Source organism: Aspergillus fijiensis (assembly GCF_003184825.1).
Source record: "Aspergillus fijiensis CBS 313.89 unplaced genomic scaffold BO72scaffold_63, whole genome shotgun sequence".
Taxonomy (NCBI): domain Eukaryota; kingdom Fungi; phylum Ascomycota; class Eurotiomycetes; order Eurotiales; family Aspergillaceae; genus Aspergillus; species Aspergillus fijiensis.
The window spans coordinates 24,512-48,831 of NW_024469039.1; the positions used below are offsets into that span (position 1 = coordinate 24,512).

At 52.8% G+C, this 24,320-nt stretch overlaps 8 protein-coding genes across 8 annotated transcripts; 6 read left to right on the forward strand and 2 right to left on the reverse strand.

Annotated features, from left to right (window-relative positions):
• Positions 1-1,040: 1,040 nt before the first annotated feature.
• BO72DRAFT_519146 (multidrug resistance protein MDR) lies at positions 1,041-5,710 on the reverse strand (the record flags this gene model as incomplete). Its single annotated transcript, XM_040949681.1, has 7 exons — positions 5,475-5,710; positions 4,888-5,413; positions 4,604-4,824; positions 4,023-4,536; positions 2,704-3,963; positions 2,252-2,646; positions 1,041-2,111 (listed from the first exon to the last, which is right to left on the reverse strand). Exons 1-7 carry the CDS (start codon positions 5,688-5,690, stop codon positions 1,041-1,043), a joined length of 4,203 nt encoding a protein of 1,400 aa, XP_040797148.1. The 5' UTR covers positions 5,691-5,710.
• Positions 5,711-6,817: 1,107 nt separating this feature from the next.
• On the forward strand, positions 6,818-8,401 carry BO72DRAFT_451983 (Annexin). The gene has a single exon (XM_040945625.1). It carries the CDS (start codon positions 6,955-6,957, stop codon positions 8,164-8,166), a length of 1,212 nt encoding a protein of 403 aa, XP_040797149.1. The 5' UTR covers positions 6,818-6,954; the 3' UTR covers positions 8,167-8,401.
• Positions 8,402-9,084: 683 nt separating this feature from the next.
• BO72DRAFT_451985 (thiamine pyrophosphokinase-related protein) lies at positions 9,085-10,284 on the forward strand. Its single transcript, XM_040945626.1, has one exon. It carries the CDS (start codon positions 9,453-9,455, stop codon positions 10,239-10,241), a length of 789 nt encoding a protein of 262 aa, XP_040797150.1. The 5' UTR covers positions 9,085-9,452; the 3' UTR covers positions 10,242-10,284.
• Positions 10,285-10,810: 526 nt separating this feature from the next.
• Positions 10,811-11,834, forward strand: BO72DRAFT_413116 (PLP-dependent cysteine synthase family protein). The gene has a single exon (XM_040942497.1). The coding sequence runs from the start codon at positions 10,851-10,853 to the stop codon at positions 11,790-11,792; it is 942 nt and encodes a 313-aa protein (XP_040797151.1). The 5' UTR covers positions 10,811-10,850; the 3' UTR covers positions 11,793-11,834.
• Positions 11,835-12,426: 592 nt separating this feature from the next.
• Positions 12,427-16,967, reverse strand: BO72DRAFT_500270 (pleiotropic drug resistance family ABC transporter; the record flags this gene model as incomplete). The annotated part of the gene is made up of 2 exons (XM_040948890.1): positions 12,427-16,229; positions 16,298-16,967. 2 exons carry the CDS (start codon positions 16,965-16,967, stop codon positions 12,427-12,429), a joined length of 4,473 nt encoding a protein of 1,490 aa, XP_040797152.1.
• A 1,813-nt stretch (positions 16,968-18,780) lies between these two features.
• On the forward strand, positions 18,781-20,719 carry BO72DRAFT_248477 (fungal specific transcription factor domain-containing protein). Its single transcript, XM_040939999.1, has 3 exons — positions 18,781-19,577; positions 19,627-20,196; positions 20,249-20,719. Exons 1-3 carry the CDS (start codon positions 18,925-18,927, stop codon positions 20,469-20,471), a joined length of 1,446 nt encoding a protein of 481 aa, XP_040797153.1. The 5' UTR covers positions 18,781-18,924; the 3' UTR covers positions 20,472-20,719.
• A 248-nt stretch (positions 20,720-20,967) lies between these two features.
• On the forward strand, positions 20,968-21,452 carry BO72DRAFT_500272 (uncharacterized protein; the record flags this gene model as incomplete). The annotated part of the gene is made up of 3 exons (XM_040948891.1): positions 20,968-21,175; positions 21,236-21,330; positions 21,396-21,452. 3 exons carry the CDS (start codon positions 20,968-20,970, stop codon positions 21,450-21,452), a joined length of 360 nt encoding a protein of 119 aa, XP_040797154.1.
• A 777-nt stretch (positions 21,453-22,229) lies between these two features.
• On the forward strand, positions 22,230-24,236 carry BO72DRAFT_480431 (C2H2-type zinc finger protein; the record flags this gene model as incomplete). The annotated part of the gene is made up of 2 exons (XM_040947633.1): positions 22,230-22,617; positions 22,729-24,236. The coding sequence occupies exons 1-2, from the start codon at positions 22,284-22,286 to the stop codon at positions 24,234-24,236; spliced, it is 1,842 nt and encodes a 613-aa protein (XP_040797155.1). The 5' UTR covers positions 22,230-22,283.
• Positions 24,237-24,320: the final 84 nt, after the last annotated feature.

Genomic DNA, 24,320 nt, shown 5'->3' on the forward strand with positions numbered 1-24,320 from the left:
ATGAAGAGGGAGAGATGAAGAGGGAGAGATGAAGAGGGAGAGATGAAGAGGGAGAGATGAAGAGGGAGAGATGAAGAGGGAGAGATGAAGAGGGACAGAGATAAAGCGAGGAAGATTAGGAGGGAGATCAGGAGATGGGTGTTAGAGTGAAGAATAGTGGGGCAGGAGAGTTGATGAGAATGGAGAACTGAGAGGACAGATATGTAGACAAAGCCCATCTCAGGAGTGAGGGGGTGCCTAATGTACTCTTCTCATACATTCACTGTATGGTCGTTAGGCCATCTGCCCTCAGTCTCTCATCCTAATGCGGACATCGCGTCGACTTCAGTTGTTACTTATAAATACCCTTTATACCTTGGACAAAGATCAACCTCTTCTCAACTTTTCAGCTTTGTCTCTTGCACTTCAGCACTAATCAACAAGAACGTCAAGCAAAGCCCATAACCTAAGCTATCTTTGACCAGCAGTGGTGAGCACATGGTGCATAGGCAACAGCTTCCTTTCCCGATATCCATGATACAGCGGAACACAGCTGTACTTGGCAGACATGGGAGCATGTTTGCCCGATCGACACAACATTGCACAAGTCAACATTCATCTACCTATCCGATATCACAAGTTCAATCCGGATAGCGCATATATTCTACACTGAGCATTGCCTAAGCTAGGTCAACTACCCTTCATTTTTTCTGACGATAACAGTCGGGATGCCGTTGTAGCCCGAAGTCATGGAACCGAGACCATTAAGTTTCTTCTGATGAGAGCAACGAAATAGAGGGAAATACAAACTATTGTAAGATCATGTGGTTGTTATTACTCAAGTTAATGATAAACCCTTACCACTTTCAAAATTTCAGGTCGGAGGGTTAATCGGGAGATCTTCGTGAAATTGCCACAGGATTGCTGTGTAGCATTGACTACAACTTATTCAGTCAATGATGATAAGGACACCGAGTGTACTCGATCTGGCAGATACGTTATTCCTGCGAGACGATGGACAACATTGATTATGCAAGTATGTGCCAGCCAGAAGCTAGAAACTAATGACTTGCAGATCGCGTCTGGTCATACAACTGCCCAAACACCGATCCCGAACGTCCAAGCAACACCGAGGGAGCATCATACTCCACCACCCGACCCTCATCAAACACTGCAATCCGATCATAATCCACCAAATTATGCACGCAATGCGCAACCGCAATAACAGTGCATCCGCGGAACTCCTCCTGAATAACTCGTTGCATAGCCTCGTCTGTCTTAACATCCACGTGACTCGTTACTTCATCTAGCAGGAGAATCTTCTGTTTCGAGACAATAGCCCGCGCTAAACAGAGCAGCTGCTTCTGGCCCGCCGACAACGGCAACTCCTCTATACCCGTGTCAAGACCACCATGGGCTGCGATGTGCTCCCTAAGCTGAACCCTCTCCATGGCATGAAGCACCTTGTCATCATCCATGGTCTGGAACGTGGTAATATTCTCCCGGACCGTGCCGGGAAATAGGACTGGTTCCTGAGGTATCACGGTGATCTTGCTGCGGATGCTATCACGCGGACAGGATTGCAGGCTCACGCCATCGATACTGATATCCCCGCTCTGGATCTCGATCATGCGCAGGAGGGCCAGAATGAGAGAGCTTTTGCCGCTGCCGGTGCGGCCGCAGACGCCTAGCTTGGAGCCGGCAGGGATGCTTAGTGTTATATTGCGGAGAATGGGGGAGGCGGTTGGTGCGTAGGCCATGGTCGCATTCTGAAAGGCGATGGAGCCTTCAGAAGGCCATGTAAGAGGGGGGTTTTGGGTTGCGTGAGAAAGATGCTCGGTGGGCACCTTTCCGAAGCTTCGTATCCGAGATATGGCGCCTATGCTAGTATCTAGGGATGTCCAGCAGTTGATAAGCTCAGCGAGTTGTTCGTTCAATGTGATGAGAGATATGAGGGAGACTCCGATCAAGCCCATCTTGGGCACAACGACCGCGAAAACAGCCAACATGACTGCCAGAGCCGCGACAAGCAGATCTAGAACAAGAGCCAACCAGCGTTGAATGACGAACAGGAAGTAGTACGGTCGCTGGGATGTTTGCAGTAAGTCCCTGTGCTCCGCCTCAAAGTTACCCTGCCAGCAAAGGCACGGATAGTGATAAGACCGCTGAGAGTCTCGGTGAACTGGGTGTACAGTGATGACTTGGCTTCCAGCTCCAGATGGCGAAGCTGCCGAGATGAGTGAAGATAGAAGTTCTGGATCTAATAGATCACAAACACGGTGACAGGGATGAGCGTGGCCATGTATTCTGCTCCAATGCAAATGAACGCCACGCTGATGACACACTGGACGAGGTAGTTGGATGTCTTCAAGAAGTCTGCTGGAAGCGACCGATCTATCATTGTCATGTCTTGGCTGAAGCGGTTGAGGATGACACCAATGTCGGTTGATGTATGCCAGTATAGCGGTGCATCTTTGACCTTGGTTACCAAATGCTCGTGGAGTCGACTTGAGGACGTGGGGACGATGCGACAGAAGACGAGCCACATGCAGTAGGCCCAGAGGGCTGCCGCGGCCACTGCTAAGAATGTGTAAATGCCAATATACCGTGCCAGCTGTCCGAACGGGGTTTTTTCATTCGTCTCCGCCCACCACTGAGCCCAGAGACCTGCAGGAATGGATTAGTGGGAGGCGGAATGTGCATTCTCGTGTTAGGTGTACTCACTTGTGAATTGCGCACTGAAGAGACCAACAACCAGCGCTCCTGCATAAAGCATCATTGACCACCCGCCCGACGTGCGAAAATAGTAAGCATAGTCGTGCAAATCTCCTTTATGGCGTGCTAAGACGTCGTCAGGGTCTATTGGATTGCTGGATCGGGGTTTCTGTTTCTCTAGATCGAAATTGTTTTGTTGAAGGGATATGTCTTTGAACTCTTTCTGCATGACATGATCTCGCAATCTCTGGAGAATCTGAGGAGGTCCCTGCTCAACGATCGTTCCTTGATCAATGAAAATGGCATGGTCAGCATGAGCTAGATGATTCCACTCATGTGTCACCAATATCACCGCAACTCCGTTGCGACGTAAGATGCCGTCAGAAGCAAACACGCGGGCAAAGACCTGAGCAGCGGTGGTAGCATCCAGAGCACTCAGAGCATCATCAAAGATGGCTAGTTTGGTCCGCGCATACACTGCACGAGCAATGGCAACTCGCTGCCGTTGTCCACCACTCATTGAGATGCCGTTGCTGCCAATAACCGTGAAGTCTTTCTCGGGCAGAGCATCGATGTCGCGATCGAGAGCTGTCGCGTGAAGGATAGTGCGGTACCACTCTTCTTCATACGGGAAAGGGTCGCAGATGTTGTCCCGAATCGAGCGGTTACGGATCCATGTCTTCGTACCGCAATATGCGATGTTGGCAACATTGATGTGGATAGAGCCCCTGAGACAAGGCACTTCGCCGAGACATGCTTTCAGTAGTGTGCTTTTACCAGAACCAACTGGTCCGGCGACCATTGTTAAGGATGAAGGAGAAATTCTGATGTTCACATTCGTTAGTATAGGGTCTAATGTGCTTGTCCAGCCGAGGTCAGCGTCAGACAGATGAACTAGATCAGCCGTGGGAACATGCGTCCTCTCGAGTTTGCTTGGGCTTGGAAAGAGCTCAATGGATCCTGCAGTTTCAGTTTTCCCTTCGACTGCGGTTGATTTGGATGCGGCAGTGGCGGTCTGTGGCTGGGCAGCACGACGATCAGGCTTTGTGTCTGTTGTAAGATAGGCTTGAATCCTCTGGATGCTTTCCAGGGCGCCCGCCACTCGAGGTCCTGAGTAAACAAGGTTTGACAGCGGGGTACTCCAAAGAGAGATAACAGAGAGGGTGGTGAACGTCGCAGCCACATCCAAGGGGGCACGACCCGTATGAAGGGCGATGGCAGCATAGATACTCAACGTAAGCACTGGACTCAAATTTGTGATTGCACCACCTAGAAGTGCGTATTAGTCTTCACACGCTACACTCAGAGAACACCCTGCAGCTATATACCAAGCAGATTCATTTTCACCATAACATGGCGAAACTTCTTCCCCCTGTCCAACTCGTCGATTCGTAACTTCTGCATGATCAGTCCCAGGCGGAGATGCAGATTCAACATCTTGATGGCGGCAAAGGCATTCAGATAGCTGGAGGCAAACGCCACTCTCTGCTGTACGGCCTGCATCCATAATTTCTGCCGACCAGGCATTGAGCTAGAGAGGAGGTGCATAGATAGCATAGCCACGAGAGAAACAAAGGCAGGAACGGCCGCTGCCCAGGAGACTTGCCGCTGCAACAGGTACAGAGCAATACCGGTTTCCACAAGGCTAGCCCACACTTCATGCATGTTTTGGATTCCAAACGCAATATTGTCGATGTCATTGCTCATTAGAGTCAAGGCAGCCGACTCGCTGTACTCATCCAATCGCAGAGTCAGGGTCTTCTGGTAAATCAAGGAGACCACTGCGCCTCTGACTTTTGTTATCAGGCGGTAATTGTGATGCTGATAGAGACAATCGAATATCTGCACCAGGAAACTCGACATGAGCTTAGCTATCAATATGTCGCAATGGGCACATTGTGGTTCTTACCCTTTTGAGCAAGAACACCAGTCCAAACGCGCCTATCAAGCCATAACCCTTGTTCCGGTCAGGCTTGGCTTCCTCGACATAGTCCGTCAATGCCGTTATCAGGAACAGCTGCGAGTAGCTTAGTCCAATAAATGCTAGTCTCGCAATGAAAGAATAGATGATCGAGGAATTGAAAGTGTACATCATGCAGTAAGCCAAAGCATTGTGTGAACGTTTCGAGGCTGTGTCGCGAGTCAGAGACTTGTACACGAGCATCTGAACCTATCGTAAGGAGTATGACGTACCACGATTCCATGACCTATTCAACTGCTTATGCAGTACATCAGCGGATAGGCTTCTGTCAAGGTGCGGCAGATCGTCGATGGAGAACAGAGACTTGAAGCCTAGAAAGAGGTACGGGTTTGTCCACCAGAAAAAGGCGCGACTGTAGAGACCAGTGATCTCCTCATTGCCGTACTGAACTTCACCATGTTTCAGAAGTGCGCGCTTTGAGCGGGACTCTAAGCAAAACCATGTTGCCTTGATTGCAATACCTGCTGAATAGAGTCCCGCGATAGTAGTATTAGATGCAAGCCATAAGCTTCTAGCGCGCACCGCATCGAGAAGAAGGGACACAGATAAAGCAAGATTGAGAATGTGGGAAGGGTGGATAGAGAAGAGGTGTTCCCGATGCGACAGTAGCAATAGGCCAAGTGAGGTTGCGAAAGACAAGGCCGCAGCTGGTAGGGATGCTCGTGTTCGTGGCGCATGAGGCAAGAGCCAAACAATCAGTAATGCTAGTTGAGTTGCCCCAAATGCTTGTCCGAGGCCCTAGAAACAATAAAGTGTTAATCTCATGCCTACGGCTATGATCTGGACGAGACAATCGTACCAATTTGGCCCAGTAGAGCCAGCTTTGCGAGACCTTACTAATCCGCCCGGGTTGCAGCTGCTTCCAACGAACGGGAAGGATGAGCAAGAGCAGAATCGAGGGCGCAATTGAGAAGAAACATTCTTCGAAGAGTAATGTGAAGTCAAACCCGCCGCGACAACCATGGCTGGCTTGAGGACCGAACTCATTGTCTCCACAGGTGTGAATATTCTCCATTGGTCCGTAAGTCAATGCTGAGACAGGCTGTGGGGAATTCGAAGCTTCCAAGGGGGGGGCGTCAAGCTTATAATTATGGAAAAGCTGCATTAGTCTACGCGCTTTGGGCTGTGGCTGACGGAGGTCCGTACGGAGCTAACATATCTGAAGCCAACCACCCCTGAACGATAAGCAGACTTACATACAACCATCGAGAGCTGATGCATGACGCGCAACTACTAGGTCTAGTCCGAGCTCTAAAGAGGGAGCATCAGATTCTAGCTACCAGTACCCACCAATGGCCATCGCTACAGGGAACACCTCGATGCGAAGGTGCCCTAATCGGGAAGCACCGAGCCTTACAGCCAGTGATAGTCTTCAAGCCATTTATTTGTGATCTAAAGGTGATATTGCTTGGGTGTATTTACAGCAACATATACCGGACGTATGGGTTACATGGTAATTTTATGTCATACGGTCCAGCTCTGTTTTGCCCTAAGAATAGGGATTGACTGGTAGGAACTGACACTCAAGACATATACAACAAGAGGATAGATGAGAGCTTGACTTTGGAAATTCTTTAATCTGAACATAGAGAAATAATAATTTTTCTAGCGAAGGCGAGACGTGTGTATTAGTCTTGCTTTACATTATATATATAGCACACGCCAGTATAATCATTTTGAATGCGATATATAGCTAAGGATGGTTCAGGACTTTAAGTAAGATGTTCTCAAATAACATACGTTGAAACAGGTTAATGTTATCTCAGATAAGGTTTCAGACAGGTTTGCAAGGCAAAGAAAAAGACTTAGGCCAGATGTTGGAACTGCACAGTGTACGGTACGGGCGGGCTCGACCTGCTGCGGCGGCTGTCATTGCATCTGCGGGGCTGCCGCTGATCTTCCAATCTGGCTTCCAACTCTGCGGGGTTGACCATATACACTCATAGATACTGTAAATATCCACTCATAGTTTTACTTGATAATTCTTCCTTGGGTGTATGTCATGAACCACCGAGGTGATGTCATGGCTGCCTTGGCAGCTCCTGGCTCAGCCACATTGCGAGGTCGGCCTTAGGCTGCGCCACAGTGGTTACCATGGTTCGGTCCGGAAGGCGCCTCCGTCCCCTCTCGTCATCGCAAAACGTTCGTTCGCAGCATTGAAGATGATTCTTGATTCTTCCTTCCACTCCCCTCCTCTCCTCTCATAACTTACTTGCTACTTGCAAACATCCGCAGCTTCAAGTAAACTATTTCCAGAATCAGCTATCGGACAGATAACTATGTCCTACCCCTACCACCAGCCACCGGTGATGCACAGCCAAGGCCCACCAGCCCAGTGGGACTACAATCAAGGACAAGGTCATCCAACACCTTACCCCGGACTGCACGGTGCATATGGCCAACAACCATCGGCGCCAGGCTGGCTGCCGCCGCCAGGAGGAGCTCAGCAGCACGGATACCCCGCCAACAACAACTATCAATATCCACCTCCACCTCCACAGCAGCAAGGGTACGGCCCCCCTCCCGCCTTTCCATCGCTCGGCTATGCGCCCGGCCAAATGGCCCCCGGGGATTTTCGTCGCGAAGCCGACGCCCTGCGCAAGGCGATGAAAGGCTTCGGGACGGACGAGAAGGGCCTAATTGCCGTGCTGGCCCGGCTAGATCCGCTGCAGGTCGCCGCCGTCCGCGCCACGTACCAGTCCCACATCCGCCGGGACCTCTACGCCGACGTCAAGTCCGAGACGAGCGGCTATTTTCGCCAGGGGCTCCTCGCCATCATCGACGGCCCCCTGGCCCACGACACGGCGCTCGCCCGTGAAGCCGTGCAAGGGATCGGCACCAAGGAATGGCTCCTGAACGAGGTCCTCCTCGGCCGCTCGAACGCCGATATCCGTGCCATTCAAGCCGCCTACGAACGCACCTATCGCGGTCGCTCGCTCCAGCAAGACGTCGCCGACGACCTCTCCTTTAAGACCAAAACGCTCTTCACCGCCGTGCTGCGCGCCGCGCGCCACGAGGAAAGCATGCCCATCGACTACCGCCTCATCGAGAGCGAAGCCCAGAACATCCACGGCGCCACGGCCGCCCGCATCGTCAACAACGCGGACGAAGTCACCGCCCTCTTTGCGCGTACCTCCGACAACGAACTCCGCGCGCTCAACCAGGCCTTTGCCAGCCGATACCATCTGTCTCTGGAATCGCACATCGAGAAGGAATTCTCCGGGCACATGAAGGACGCACTGCTGTACATGCTCCGGACGGCCTTGGATCCGGCGATGCGCGACGCGGTCTTGCTGGAAGAGGCCATGAAAGGGATGGGGACAAAGGACAACCAGCTGGTGGTCCGCGTGGTGCGCCTCCACTGGAATCGCCAACACATGGAAATCGTCAAGCGCGCTTACCACCACCGCTTTCGGACCGATCTAATCCAGCGTGTGAAGGGGGAGACAAGCGGGGATTATCAGAGGTTGCTTGTGGCTATGCTGGAATAGCGGCTGCGGTTGACACGTTGTCAGGATTTTCCTTTTGTTGTTCACTTCGTCAAGTCTCACAGTTTTCTGGGCTGCACTGGCGTTTCTTTTGTGGATTCTATGGTGCTACTATACCCTCTGTTACCCGGATTGGTACGAGATGATGGCCTGTGGTTTTGCTTTTCTGTTACATTTCTTTCTTACCTTCGTCGCCTATCCAGATAGTTCTAATTGATCAAAATCATAACACTCACAACTTCCCTTCATGGTTCCTTGGGAGCCCATCCATTCATCTCGACTAACCCAGTGCTGCAATAACCTCATCGACTATTGAGTCTGGGCCCTTCCAGTCTACCGGTACAAGCAGCAGGCTTCTCGAGCTAGCCCATAGCTGCCACACTTAGATTGGTTGAAATTAACGGGAAAGGTATATTCTAGAAGAATGAGCATGACAATACTCGAGGAGATATAACCTCTATATGCAGCTCCATACGCTGTATCTAAGACTAGGAGTATTACCAGGTTAGCTGTTGAACAAACGCCCCTTTTCCGCTGCTACATTTATATGTTGGAGATCCGAGCATACTATCACCGCTTGAAGTAGTCAGGTATACATATACATTCCTGCGTTGATCTCTACACAGCCTCATCCTAAACCATCGATTCAAGAAGGATTTTGAAACTAATATCTAATCTTGTATTTGAATAGACGTGGTAGTGTGGTTTACCTGAAAGCCCAAGGCGGCAAGCAGCTCGGGGCAGAATTCGCGAGAACTCCGGAGCATCGCCGGGCCACGCACTCGGATCCGGATCCAAGCTTCCCGACTGGCTCGATCCGCCCCACAGGCCTTGGCAGCCGGCCAGATCCCGGATTGCGCCCGAGAGAAGTAGATACGTGTAAGTTACTGGTTGTAGCAGCACATCACCACACCTGGCCCATTGGAGAGCCAATTTCGGGACTGCCAGTTTAAACACACCCACTTACAGCGGAGTTGATACAGATACAGTCAGCTATGGCCAAATCTCTCTACGCCATTGTCGCCGACCTAGATAAGTACGTAGATCTTCCTGCACACATCGCAAGAACCACGAGGATGGATTGTTGATCGAACTGTACTGCACCACCCAGCGTCCCGTACAGTGATACCGAGCCAGCGCTGCACGCTAATATCCTCGACAAATATCATGCGCTGCGAGTCGAGGGCATCGATGCGGATCTGGGATTCATCCCCACGACCCTGGTGCGGCGCATTCCCTGGCCGGAAAGGGACTGGGTGGTTGTCGAGCATCCCCGCGCAGTCGTTCTCATGACGCCTCCCGAGACACCTGCCTCTTGTTCTCTCCGGACGCAGATTCTGGAAGCTGTTGTCGGCCGGATGATCGAGGCTGGACTCACCGGTATCCGGGACGGCTGGCGCGATGAGCGGTTTGCGGTCTACGGGCCGGACGGCGACGTGGTTTTTGAGGTTGAACGGTCGGCCAGTGCGTATTTCGGCGTGGTGACCAGTGGGGTGCAGATGCTGGGGTATGCCATCCACGATGACGATGGGGATGAGCATGGTCGAATCCGACTGTGGATAGCGAAACGCTCGATGAGCAAGCAGACCTATCCGGGGATGCTGGACTGTACTGCAGCCGGGGCCTTGGCTGTTGGGCAGACGCCGCGCAGTACGGTCATGCTGGAGGCTGCGGAGGAGGCGTCGATTCCCAGGATGGTCCTGGAAACGGGCCTGCGACGCAGCGGAGGTATTTCGTACTTCCATGCCAAAGGTCTCAGACCACAATTCGAGGGGGATGACGACTCAGTGGTGCTGCTCTTGCCCGAGGTGGAATACCTCTATGAGCTTCAACTGGACCCCGGGACGGTGCCTCGGCCAACGGATGGAGAAGTGGAGGACTTTCGGCTTTGGGATGTGGACCAGGTGCTCGACGCGTTGCGGAGAGGACTGTTCAAGCCGAATAGCGCGGTTGCTATCATCGACTTCCTCATTCGACATGGTATGATCAGTCGAGAGAGAGAGCCAAGGTATGGCGAGATAGTGACGAGACTGCATCGACGTCTGCCATTGCCGTGGCGCCAGAGTTGGGATGACTAGGATGTGTTCCTGGGTGGTAGCTTGTATGGTCCTCAACCTTTGCTATGCATAGTATATTATTATGAGGATATTCGACCCGAGAGGAAGATGCTGTCGCTCTTTTCGGAATATCAAAAACCTGCCGAAGGAAGTGCTTGGTTGGAGCACATAACGTAGTCTAAAAGGTGGGGATTAGTTAAATCCAGCGAACGGCACCGAGTTGACGTATATGACACTCATCAGGTGTTGTAGTCCACACCATCTCCGCGGAGGTCCAAATAAGGCAATAACCTTGATGCTCCAAGTGACACTATGCTGGGCATTAGGTAAAACTTCCCGCCAAGACTCCCTTCAGTTGGTCGAAGAAGTTACCCTGAAGGGACAAACTCCAATGAGCCGGCGGTCTGGATGCGGTGGATCCGGCCGATACCGCAGAATGTCGAGATCTGAACTCATACTTCGATTTAGTCAAATTCTGTCACTTATGAAACCATCTTTACTTATATTCAACCTCCATCCTGCGTGAGAACTGCAGTCTTAATACACCACCATAGTCACCTAAATCGGTGCTCTTCCCCCGCCCCCCCCCCCCGAACTATACCCAACACCATCCCAAACTCATATCTCAAGATGTTACACGTCACCCCTCCGGCAAGGAACATCCTCGACGCAATAGGCAAGACCCCCGTCATCCGCCTGAACCACGTGGCACCCCCCGACAGCGCCGCGATCTACATCAAGCTGGAATTCCTGAACCCAACAGGCTCGTACAAGGACCGCATGGCGCGGTCGATCATCGAGGAGGCCGAGCGGCGCGGCACCCTGCGCCCAGGAATGACCGTCGTCGAAGCCACAGGTGGGAGCACGGGCTCGTTGCTGGCGTTCATCTGCGCGGCCAAGAAATATGCCTTCCGGGTGGTGTCGTCGGACGCGTTCGCGCTGGAGAAGCTGCGCACGATGGAGGCGCTGGGCGCCACGCTGGACCTGGTGCCCGGCCCGGCGGGCATCACGCCGGATCTGATCCCGTCAATGGTCCGCCGCGCGAAAGAATTGGCGCAGGGGGAGGACTACTACCTTGCGGATCAGTTTGACAACAAGGATGCGAGTATTGGGTATGAGGGGATTGGGCATGAGTTGGTGCAGCAGTTTCCCGGCGGCATTGATGCGTTCTGTGGGGCGGTGGGGGGCGCGGGGATGGTGATGGGCGTGTCGAGGGTGCTTAAGGCGCAGTGGCCGTCCACGCGGGTCGTGGTGCTGGAGCCGGCGTCCTCGCCGACGATTACGGCGGGGCGCCCGGGGAAGCACGGCGTCGAGGGGATCGGGATTGGGTTCGTGCCGCCGCATTTGGAGCGCGAGTTGTATGACGAGGCGTGGGCGGTTGAGGAGGAGGAAGCGCGCGCGATGTGTCGGCGTCTGGCTAGGGAGGAAGGGTTGCTGGTCGGGACGTCGACGGGTCTCAATGTGGTGGCGGCGATTGCGTTGGCAAAGCGTCTGGGGCCGGGGAAGACGGTTGTGACGGTTGCGGTGGATACGGGGCTCAAATATATGAATGGGAACTTGTTCACTGGTTAGGCTCTCCTGTCGGAATATCTAAAGGATATGGATCAATCTTTGGTCCATTGCGTCATGTTTCCTGGGTTATACAGGATCTTCGGGTGACATGCACATATTGATGATAGAAACCTGTCGCAGGACTAAGAGAAGAAATTCTGAAGTCCGTTTGCCGTCTGTTTTATGATGATACTCCATGTCAAAGCACATACTTAAGGTGAGATTCCCAGTAAGAACATCTATATGAAGGAAGTGTGTAATAAGTATTCAGAGAAAGTAATCTATACTCTAAGCAAGAGCTCTAGGTGGCATAACCAAATAGAAGAGTAACATGAAGAGAATAAGGACAGAAGAGTCGAAGCAGAGATACCCTGGTGGTACATTTGCATACAGCAGTTCCGCGAAGAAGAAAAATCAATCCAAAATAAAAAAGCGATTCGAGGAAGGGATCCAACGAGAGTCAGGAAAGTAATAGATAAATGAGTCGAGTAGGTGAAATGAGTCTAGACGACAAAGGTAGGGTGGTGGTATATCGGGGCTTTGCTGTAGGGAATGTGGCAAGTCATTCACAAAGACATTCTAAGGCAGCGGTCGGTGCAAACGATAGGCAGTGATGTAGCAGTAAAAAGCACCGCATGAAGTTATAGCAAGCAAATCACGCCTTCTTGGCTTTGCCAGCCGACTTGGGAACTCTGGCCAACCAGTAAATCCCCACCGCGGCCGCAATGTTGAAGATGATGTACACCCACATGAGCCCGAAGTTCCGCCACGCGTCGGAGAAATAGCTGGAGACGGATGCGAGGAACGTGTCCGTGCTGCTGATGGTACAGAACTGGCAGTTCGACGTTGCCGATGGATCTTCCAGGTACCCACCCGCGACGCTGATGTAGGCCTTCATGTAGCTCTCACACGTCTGATTGTTTGGGGGGTTGAAAGTCAAATACTCGACGGACTCGCAAACCGCCTTTGTTCCGGAGATACCCGTACTCAGCATCGCTGAGACCAAATATGTGAAGGGCGATACACGGTACATAAAGATCCAGAATCCTGGCATCGCCTCCGGGGTAGCCAAGACACCGCAGAAGATCAAGCAGAGAGAGAAGAGAAGCGTCGCGATATTACCACCAGTCTCGGCCAATTCGATGCCGGCGATGACCATGTGAGCGAATGTGGACGTGAAGAGGAGAAAGACCCAGATCAGAAGGAACATGAGCGCCGAGCGCTCGTTCACTGCGTGCGTGGGCTTGGCGTTGTTGTATAAACCAATGGGATAATACCAACAAACGAACATCAGGACCGCCATCAAGGTGTTCCATGGCAATTCGACCAAAATGTTGGCAGTCATGAATGCCTGCCAGGAATAGGCCTTGGAGGGCCGTTCACGGACTTCATACAGCGAACGTTGGGTACAGAAGAGCGGCATGATCTGCTGACAGAGGTTGCCAAAAATGGTCATCAGCATAAAGATGGAGAACATCTGGTTCTGCATGCCTTGAATCGAGTTGCTCGCGTGGAAGAAGGAGAAACCGATGTAAAGAGCGGTCAAGACAGACAGAGCAGTTTTACTCCAAATATAGGTCGGGGTGCGGTAGTACTGCGCAAACACCCGAACCAGGCATTCGTAAAGCTGGATATGAAAGGGTGCGGCGAATTCCTTCAGGGCCTCCGGATCGGACTCATCCTTGGGCTTGGCAGATAGGGTTGACCGGAGCTCAGATAGGTGTTGCTTCACTCCTGTGTACTCCGGAGACTCTCTCCACACCTTGTGCCAATCGATATCGGTCTTGGACCCGGGGGCTGCGCCAATGACGTCAAGCATCCATTCGGCAGGATTTTCTCCATTCTTCAAGGTGTGAGCTCCGTTCCTCTCGAAATAGTTGGATAATGTCGTCGAGTTTTCACCAATGTCGCCGAAGTAAATGGTCTTACCCCCCTTTGCTAGAAACAGAAGGCGATCGAACCGTTGGAACAACATGGCGGACGGTTGATGAATGGTGCAAAGAATGGCTTGTCCATGCTGAGTCAAAGTATCGATAAGGTCCAGAATCGACCATGAAGTCTGACTATCGAGGCCGGACGTCGGTTCATCAAGGAAGAGCAAGAGCTGAGGCTTGGCCGCAAGCTCAACACCAATAGTCAAACGTTTACGCTGCTCGACGTTCAAGCCCTCGCCAGGAACACCAACAACTGCATCGGCGTATGCCTCCATACCGAGAAGCTTAATAACTTCATCCACATAGTCCAGCTTTTCCTTCCGGCTAAGGTGGGCTGGTTGGCGCAGCAAAGCACTAAATTGAAGTGCTTCACGAACAGTCGACGTAGGTAGGTGCACATCCTGCTGCTGAACGTAACCAGTCTTTCTTTGGAACGATTGATCGCGGGGCCTTCCGTCAACCAACATATCGCCGGTAACGACACCCATCGTGACTCGAGTGGCCAACACGTCCAACAACGTGGTCTTGCCTGCTCCGGAGACACCCATCAGAGCCGTGCAAGTTCCAGGCTTCACCCAGCCATCCACATGGTCCAGAATCCGCCGGTCTTCGCCTTTAATGGTGATATCATAGCACACATCCTCCCAGTGAAAGATCGCAGTTTGCCTCTGAATGCGAACATTTTCTTGGTCGCCGCTGGTCTCGGTCTTCACAGCACCACCAGGCCTGGGTTGGACCTCGACATCTCCTTCTGTAGGAAGGGTGGACTGATGGCCCCGACGGAACAACAGGACCTCTCCCTTGGACTTCTGCTCCGAGATGTATTCGGTGCTGACCAGGTAAACAAAGGCGAAGAAAGCCATAAACCCAATCAGAATTCCCAGGTTGCGCCATTCATGTCCAGTGGTATACTGGTAACTCTGCTTGAGGTACAGTGACCCGTCCACGACTGTTGATCCAGCTTGGGCACCGACGGTGGAACAGATGCGATAATCCATGGACACTGAGTCATATTGTGAGCCAGACGGAACGATACTCGAGCATTCGAAAGTGCGACCGGAAAATTCGTTAATAAGGAATGATTCGAACGCGTAGGCCACCGGGTTAATATAGTTCATCCAGCGAGACCAGCCGAGCATGTTCCGAGTGGGAATGACGAATCCAGTGTAAATAACCATGCCAAGGATAAGCAGGGCAGCGGGGACCAAGGCTTGCGAGAGTGAACGTGATGTCGCAGCGATCGTTCTGAAAACCATACTCATGGTGTAGGTGGTCACCACGGAGAATAACCAGAACGTGAAGACCGCTCCTGCATCCCGACGCAGATTGGTCATGAAATACAGAGGCAGATTGAAGGTGATCGAGTTCAGCAGCTTGTAGGGAGTATCGCACAGCATGGAAGCTACTGCTTCCGCGAATGGGTGATAAAATGCATATCGTGCCTGTTTCTCAACAATCGGACGTTGCGCATAGAGTGTAAGGATTTCGAGGGCACTGGAAAATGCGTTGAGGAGGACTGCATAGAATAACAATGCTCCGCGTGAGTAGAAGCTCGAGGTGTTGTTGGGAAGGTTGAAGAAAACGGATGCGACGATCAAGGCGATGATGAAATTGCCGATTAAGCCAGAGAGAGTCAAGCTCATGTCGCCTTTGAGTCTCTGGAATCCCCGAGTCGTACAGAGGGAGATTTGATCCCAGACTGAGATGGTATACGGGGATTTCAGGCGTTGATGCTTTGCCTGCATCGCCCGTCGCGCATCCACAAAGGCTTCGTATGAAGAGCCTTTGAGAGGGTATTGACTTTCAAACTCATCAATTTCTCTCAAGAGTTTGGCTCTCGCACTACTTTGTTTCCAGGCAGCTGCAAATTCGTCCGGAGTGCGAGGGACACGGTTCTCGAAGCCCGGGCGGACCTGTCGTTCTGAGGGCGAAGTCAGGGATGTGAGGAAATCAGCCGTGGTTTGCCGGTCAGGACACTCAAACCCCATGTCAACAAAGAATTGCTTGGCTTCTGAAGTCGGTCCGAAATAGATTTGCCTTCCTTCATACAGCACAGTTACCTTTTGGAAAACGTCGTATGCGCTTTGAGAGGCTTGGTAAATAGCAACACACGCTGTGGTGCCAGTATACTTGCTCATCAAGGCCAGATTCTTACAGAATTCGAGAGCATTCGCGGAATCAAGACCTCTAGTGCTGTTATCCCATGCTTGGAGTGGTGCTTGGCTCAACATAGCCTCTGCGATACTGACACGCTTTCTCTCACCACCACTAACTCCACGCACGAAATCGTTACCGACACGGGTGTTGATCGTGTGGGAAAGACCAAGCATCGCCATGACCACGTCTCTCATATGCTCAGCGTATTGTTGTCGGCTGACACCTTCGAGGCGATTTCGGGGAGCCCTGGCCAATGCGGCAAATTGGAGCGTGTCACCAACAGTCAGCTGCGGGAAGTGAACGTCTGTCTCCGCGTTGTAGAGGGCTTCGCCTCGGAAGGCGTTGTGCATCTCCTTCGCAGGGATACCTAAAGGGAAGCACCCACTGTAAGCACTCATGAGGCCACCAGACGCGTGCTGCGAGGAGGAAACTTACCCTGGTAGTTGAGCATCGATTCCTCCGACATCTCTATACCATTCATCTCCCCAGAGATCGTCTTGAGGAAGGTCGTGCACCCCGAGCCGGGTCTGCCAAGTACAATGAGCATCTCTCCTGACTTGACAAGCCCATCAAACTCGCGCAAAATATGAATCTTCTGCATCTTGGCACCCATCAGCTTTCGAATAAGGGTACCAAATTCCAGAAGTGAATTGAGAACGTCTTTCTGGTAGTCAGTGGGCGAGCCGTAACCGTGTACACTCAAGTTCTTGAAAGCCACGCCTGCAGTCCTGTCCGGGTAGCGCTCAGGATCACGCGTGCGAATGGCGAGGAGCATCTTAATCCAATCTCTGACTTGGAAATTGGGACTGTGTGGATTCAGCTTCGATTCCGGGTCAGTGGTGACAAAGGGGTTCTCAAGGTCGGCCTTGGTTGAGTAGCGAGTGGACTGTCGAGTAAGCCGGCGTGCGAGATCACCCACACGAGCCTCCATCTTGTCTTCCCGTCCTTGAAGCGTCGCATCATCTTCGCTGGCTTCCTGGTCAAACTCCTTTGGTCCCGAAGCTGGATCGTCATGGTAGGCCGCCCCGCCATTTTGCGGCAGGTTGTGGCTGACCACCTCTTGCGCCCGCCCGGCGTTGGTGCTGGTAGTAGGGACGAACGACATATTAAGAGGGGATTTTGTTCACAAAAATCTTAGCATGAAACGAGTAAGCTTGAAAACAATTAAAAAAGCGAAAACAAAGTAAAGGGTGCCTGACAGTGTGGTGCAGGCCCTTGACGTCCGATCAGCCTACGGAAGGCGCTGGGTCCTTCCAAGGCTTCTAGATTGACAGAGAAGAAGGTTTTGGTCACAAATACCGAAAGACCGCTTGAAAGACACCAATTCCAGAGCAAAGGTGAGGAGCCTGCGAAGATTGTGCTAGATATACATAGTTGATGGACCGCGCGGATTCTAGAACGACCCGCTTGCGGAGCGTTGAGAATCCGATCGTATTTGCTCATCGTGCAGGGCGAACACCCGGGGGCCCGAACAAGATTGTATAAGCAAGACATAAATTATCCAAATTGTGACACATGTTGCAAATGAGAAGTACCAGCTAGGCGTCAGCAGTGAGTGTCCGGCATCCGAGCCAACCAAAGCGTGTAAGACCCAGAGTCAGGGGGGTGGAGACCAGTCCCTGAGCCCGAGTCAAAAATTGAGTGAACGTCCGGGAGCCGAAAGAAGCGTGGATGGATCTAGCTGGACCCACGGAGCCATTATCAAAAGTCAATCAATGGGCTGAAGTCTCGGTGTGTCGGGAGTCAGACGAACGACAACACCATAACCCAACCATCACTGAGGCGGCCTTTGCGAGCAGTTCTGTATCAGGGAAAAGATGCAGAGCATGATGATTGTGGTCAAAGCGCTGTCCGAAGGCGAAATTTAAGGAATGATCGGGCTGGGATGAGAATAGAGATGAGGGGATGAGGGACGAGGGATGAGGGACGAGGGATGAGGCAAGTGGAGAAGCAAAAGATGATCGGCAGGCTAACGGTCCGGAGAAGCTGCTGTATTGTTACATCTCCAATACCTACCGCCCTCACGATTCTGCCCAACATCCGGCCTCCGAAGCCCCGAATAGAGCTTAGCTCATTTATATTTGCCCTGGCCTATTGGACAGACCTCTCTCAGTGCAGACTTTGTCGTGGTACGTGAAACTTTTCGGTACGGGTTATACGCAGCTCTCCATCCTGTCCAGCCATCAGGGGTATTAAAGGTATTAAAGCTGATAAGTTAGAGGTGGAGTCAAGTTGATTGAGCCTACTTACCTAGTAGCCACGTACTGTAACTCAATAAGGTAGTTAGCCAGTCCAGTGACCGTGGACTGTCATTCCTGCTACCTTCTCCCAACCATGCTCAACGCACACCATGACCGGCCTTCCTCCTCATCTTCATCATCATCATCATCATCCATGTCCAACACGCGAGAGTCGCCTCTCTCGCAGTCACGCCACCAACATAATGACATCCTCAAGAAGCGGAAGGTATGCGTGGTCATGATTCATTACTAGCTATCTTATATTCTGATAGACGACGAACCAGGCGTGTGAAGCATGTCGCCGCAGCAAAACCAAATGCGATTCCTCCATGAACTCCAGGTGCTCCCGCTGCGAGAAGATGGGTATCTCGTGCACTAGAAACGAGCAGAGATACAGAACCATCCTGCGACGGTGAGTGAGCCCCGCGCATCATCTCCCAGGGAATCCATTCACTAATTGGTCTTATGAAGAGAGGCAATGATCAACCACCTCGAAGGAAAGCTAGAGAGGCTCGAGACCCATCTCAGTAGCATCTTCGGTGCGGGGGAGATCAGTTCTATGCCACACACGCCTCCTGATGACCCCAATCCACCTGTTTCGGCACCCAACCATCTCGGGTTCGATCCTCTGGATGATTTAGATATTGAAGACTTTTTGGATCAACAGGAGCCAGTCTCTGCAAGCATACCCTCGGAGAGTGTTGTTTGTTCCGTGCGCGTTGAGAGCGGAGTGGGTCTGCATCAAGAGAAACCCCCGTGCTTTTACATCCCAAGGTGCATAAGCAACACAGGTGCGGGATGTAAGTCAGACCGCAACCTGATATGCCTCCTTCGTCTGACTCTGGCACAGGTTTCTCGGTCTTAACAAATGAAGGGTTAGACTGGATATCACAAAGAGCGGATCCAAGTCATCTTGATCATCTTCTAGGGAGTGTGGCCTCCGAACCTCAGTTAAGCTCCTTGTTGCCACCCAGAAAGCTATTTTGCCCGTTCCCACGGGCAGAGCTTTTGAAGCAGCTCCTACATGACTACATGGAGTACTTCAACCTTACCCTGCCGATATTCACTCAGGCAGACGTTGACGCTCTGTTTGCTGGCAACTACACGGATCCGCAGGTGCACGGCCCAGGCCAGTGGGCCAGCCTTCATGTCATCTTGGCTGTCGCCTACATGCTTCCATCCACAGCAGGTCGGCCTGATCATCAGACTAGCGCGCTCTTTATGAAGGGTGCCTTGCAGGCCATTAATGAAATTCTACTAGCACCCCCTGATCTCTGGGCATGCAAATCTACATTAGTGATGGCTGTTCTGTTTTTGTCATTGTCTGCTGCTCACCCTTGCAGTTCGCTTATTGCCATTGCTGTGCAAATCTGCAACCAATTAGATCTAGGCAATTCGGAAGCCCTGCGATGTTCTGTCGAAGAAAGGCAGAGTCGAGATTTGCTCTTCTGGATGGTCTGTGCAATGGATAATGAGTATATGCGACAAGTCCTCTACTCTTGGTGGCTGTTCTGACTGTTACAGGATATCTTATCGATTCGGGGTCCCCCCAGCACAGAAAGAAGACATAGTTGGGGAGGCGTTGCACATCAGTTCTCCCTCAAGCGCTTACAGCGTACCAATACGGAACGACTCGGATACCTTCAATCTCTTCCATCCCACTGCCGAGCTTGTGCAAATCAGGAGCCAGATTGTTCGACAGTTGTATCTAGCCTCCGCGGTCAACAAACCTTTCGACCAGTTACTGGCTCTGACGGGTGATTTCGACCAAAAGCTGCAGGCGTGGTTGCGAAAACTTCCTCGCGAACTGCAGCCTGGGTCCGGAGCATCCCCACCATTCCGAAAAATGCCCGTGTTCCCGACTCTTCTGTTTATTCATTACGCCTATTACGACTGCATGATTGCCATCCACTCTTTGGTGGCCATGAGAGAAGTCAACACTGCGCAGGATCTTCTTGGCGGGCTCAGCCTTTCCGCCTCACCCGGATTTGCCGACAACCCTCGGGTCCTGCTTTCCACGTCGCTCATGTCTAAGGCTGCAAGAGCATCCCTCGCCTTGTTGAAATACCTACCACGGGATGATATAAATCTCGGGTGAGACCAAGCTGCTTCTCTCAAGATCCCACAGTTTCTGACTTACCATCAGTATCGCCTATCACTACCCTTCTGTCGCGATGAAAACGCTCGCTTCAAGCATTATACGCAACCCGCGGCCCGCCTCGGAGATACATAACCTGAAAATGCTCCACCAAGCAGAATCGTATCTATCGCAAACTGCTCGCAATTCGACCCACGAAGCAATCCGGCGCTTGTCCAAGGCTTGCGCGGACTGCTGCGCGGTCGCTCAACGGGCCATCGATGCTGCATAATTCGCCTTCAATGGTGTTCCATACGGTAACCAACGAATACTCTCCAGGCAACATCAAGGCTCGAGTTTCAACTCGGTCTGTCTCAAGCTGATACAAATCCCGACCGTAGAGACTCATCGTGTCCTTGATCTACCGGCAAGAGATACATCAAGCGGAACATTGAACACATACACGAGCGCACAATTTCTGGCTCAGTCAACCAACCTACCGCTGGCGTCATCTCACTCTATCCCTTGATTCGAACAATACAAAACCATGAATCACCGGGCGCAAGGGGCTCACTGACACCGGATTTTCGAATGGCTGTGTCTCAGCTCCACATGCCAGGGACGGCGTCTGCCTAGCTTTAAGCTTCTTCCTTCCTCGTTTCCTGCTCCTCGTCCGGCGAGGGTAAATCCCCCGGCACAACAGCGGACATAAAAACGCTCCCAGGTCCCGTCTTCAGAATGCGTCCTGATTTACTTCCTTTCCCACCGAGTCATACGAAACCACCAAAATGAAATTCACACTTCCTGCTTTTCTTCTCCTCGCTGCGGTAGCTACGGCCGAGTCCGTCCTCGACTATAGCGACGGTCTCCCGCTCTGCTGCAGCAACACGGACAAGATCGAGGAAGCGGGCGACGACGTCATCCAGCAAGTGACCAGTGCTTTTGTCGGAGCGGGCGGTGGTGCCTGGGATCTGGGTGATCGGGTTGCGGGTGAATGTACGAGTCCTCACTGGGACAAGGGATGAGATTGGAATAGGTTACTTACAAACCGACTAGGCATCCCCGCCTTTCCTACGGACTGGAGCTACGAGCGCGAGAACTGTACGGACGGGTTGAAGCCGGTCTATTGCAAGAAGCACGCTCACTGGACTGTAAGTCTAGTTTCCTCTCCTGCTTTGGGGGATGACAGCTAATGGATCCTATCTGTTTCTCTCAGTTGACCCTGAACGGAACATCGGTCTCGAGGAACGTACACGGGCAGTGCCATCTGTAGGGGATATATATGTACGGTGCTTGGCCGAGCCCTTGCATTGGAGGAATGTGAATAAGACACTTACAAATATCACGAGATATGAGACTCTCAAATTGACTTGCACTGTGGAAAGTCAAGGCCTCCATACTGTTGTGAAATGGTCATGTAGATTTTCGGCTGTCAGTGGGATGCAAGACAAATAGCAGCTTGTTTACGGGACAGTCACCACCCTAGTTCTGTCCTCGTCATCACCTTTGCTCTCACATCTGAAGGATCCCATTGGTGTGCCCCTTGCCTAGCCGATGATCCTTGGCGAGTTTCCCAGTACGAGGTGAAATACAGAACCTCCCTGGCCTTGCCCTGAACGTGGGGGATCATGGATTGTTGACGGCAGCCGATAAAGGAGTCGTCGCTGGCCAATCAGCGGCCGACCAGAGATAAGATAAGCAGGCCGACAGCGGATTCCATCGTCCAATCAGACCGCGTTCATTGAGCTACCAGATAAGCCCAAAGCCCAGCATCCATATTTCCATCTGCTTTTCGTGACTGCAGTCGATGTTTTCTCTTATGTGTCTGTTTACGTCGCTTCCAACAAAGGATCAAGCATCCTTAGGTGCTCACGGTTCTGTCAGGCGAGCGTCGCGGTGATTCGCCCAGCCCAATTGCCGAATAGCCGATCTGACGCCAAGCAGCGATCTGCTTTGCGGGGGTGGGGTAAAGTACCTACTAGGTAGTACTCCAGTACAAGCCAGCGTTAAATACTCTCGCTCCCCCAGATATCTTTCCCACTGGCAACACCAGCCTCCTGTCTCGGGAGTGACTGCACCTGCTCAGCATCGAGTACAATACACTATGTCGGTCGCTCATTCTACCAGACCGGTCCCACCCTATCAGCCCTTCCAATGTTCCATCTGCCAGAGCCGCTTCACCAGACATGAAAACCTCAAGCGCCATGCTGCCCTGCACTCGCGTTCCTCGGGTGAAGTCTCGTTGGCCTGTGGCCATTGCAGCGCGACCTTCTCGCGTCCGGACTTGCGCAATCGGCATATGAAGCGGAAGCACCCCGAGCACCACGAGAGACGGACAGCCAAGAGAAGAAACTCGCAAAATAAAGGTGACCAGTCATGCTCGATTCATCAGCTCCAGCTGGCTGGCGACGAATACGAGACGGCGAGGACGAGCCGACGTCGGCCCTCGGCACGATCCTTCCGGAGGAGTCCGAGTCACGCCGCGCTGGAGGAGGTTTTTGAACTCGACTGGAATCTATTACCAGAACCACCAGCTTTTGCCCATGCAGATTCTCCCACCTCCAGCAATAAATCACCCGGTGTATCGGACTCTCCGGCTCGATCTCCATCCAGTACCTCGCTGCCCGTACAAGACGATTGGTTTCCGTCCGACCTGCAGATCCGTCGGGGATGCGATCTCTTCTTTAACCATGTCTCCTGCTTTCTCCCTTTCCTGCATCAAGCAACTTTCGATACTACGCAGGTATCCGCACATCTCATCCTGAGTATTCTCAGTCTCTCCTACCAATATGGTGACGATCCGGAACGAGAGGACGAATCCGGGTCTGGCGCCACCCTGTCGGTGCAATGCTTCCATCGTGCTCGTGCTCTCATTCCCAGCCATGAAGACGACGCCGACGACACCATCGAGATCACTTCGCACCTGATCACCATCCAATCCTACCTCCTCCTCCAGATCTGCGCCATGATGTATCTCTGCGGCGAGAGCTCGACCCAAGGCCTCAAGATGCACACTGCAATGATCTCCCTCGCCCGGTCCGCAGGCCTCATGCAACCAACCCCGACCTCCTCTTTAGCCTCAACCTCCGACCTCGACTCCCTCTGGCACGCCTTCATCCACGCCGAATCGCACAAGCGAACCATCTTTGCCGTCCACCAGATCGATGCCCTGTATTACCAACTCCTTTCCATCCCACGCTGCATCTCCCACCTGGAAATCAAGCACGACCTCCCCTGCCCCGAGAACCAGTGGTCCGCCTCGACGAGCGCCGAATGGGCCCATCTGCAACTCACCTCTCGCTCCGCCACCACCGCCAAAACCCCCACGCTGCAGTATGCCGACGCAATCCGACATTTCTTATCCCCCACCGCCGACGTCCAACCCATCGCCCCCTTCGACCCCTACGGCGCCATCAACATCGCGCAGTTCCTCATCTCCAGCGCCCGCGAGATCTCTGGCTGGTCCACGATGACGGGGATGTTGAGCATGGAGCGGTTCGGGGCGCTGCGCTCGTCCCTCGCAGCGCTGGGTCCATACCTCCGTCCGGAGGATGATCTCGTTTCTACGGCAGAAGGCATGCCCAGAGCGACCAGTGTCCGCACCATCACCTGTGCCGCAACGTGGGAAACGGCCATGCTCGAGCTCCAGATGTGGTCTCCGTTGCACACGGGGGGCATCGTCGGGGCGAGCATCGACACGTGGCTGCAGCAGTCGACGCGGCTGGCGCCGACCTCGTGCGAGGTGCTGTGCGAGGTGGACACGGTGGTGCAGGCGGTGCAGCCGCACGTGGACTGGTTTCTGGGGTACTTGGACCGGTGCGCGGCCCTGCAGGCGGAGGCGCCGTGGGTGTTGCTGTACGCGTACCAGGCGTTCTTGGTGGCGTGGCAGCTGGTGCGGTGGGGGGTGCCGGGGGCGATGGGGGTGGTCGGGGTGGCGGATGGTGACGGGGAGGGGGCGCTGCACTGGGCCAGGACGGTGTTTGGGCGGCGTGAACGGTGGCAGATAGGGCGGTTGATCAAAAGATGTCTGGACGAGCTGGGGAGGGGGTGTAGTTGAAAACTACCTTCCTGCCTTCAAACCTACTGCCCTCCCTCCCTCCCCCCTAAGCAGAACACAAGATCCTTCTAAACCAAACCGGAC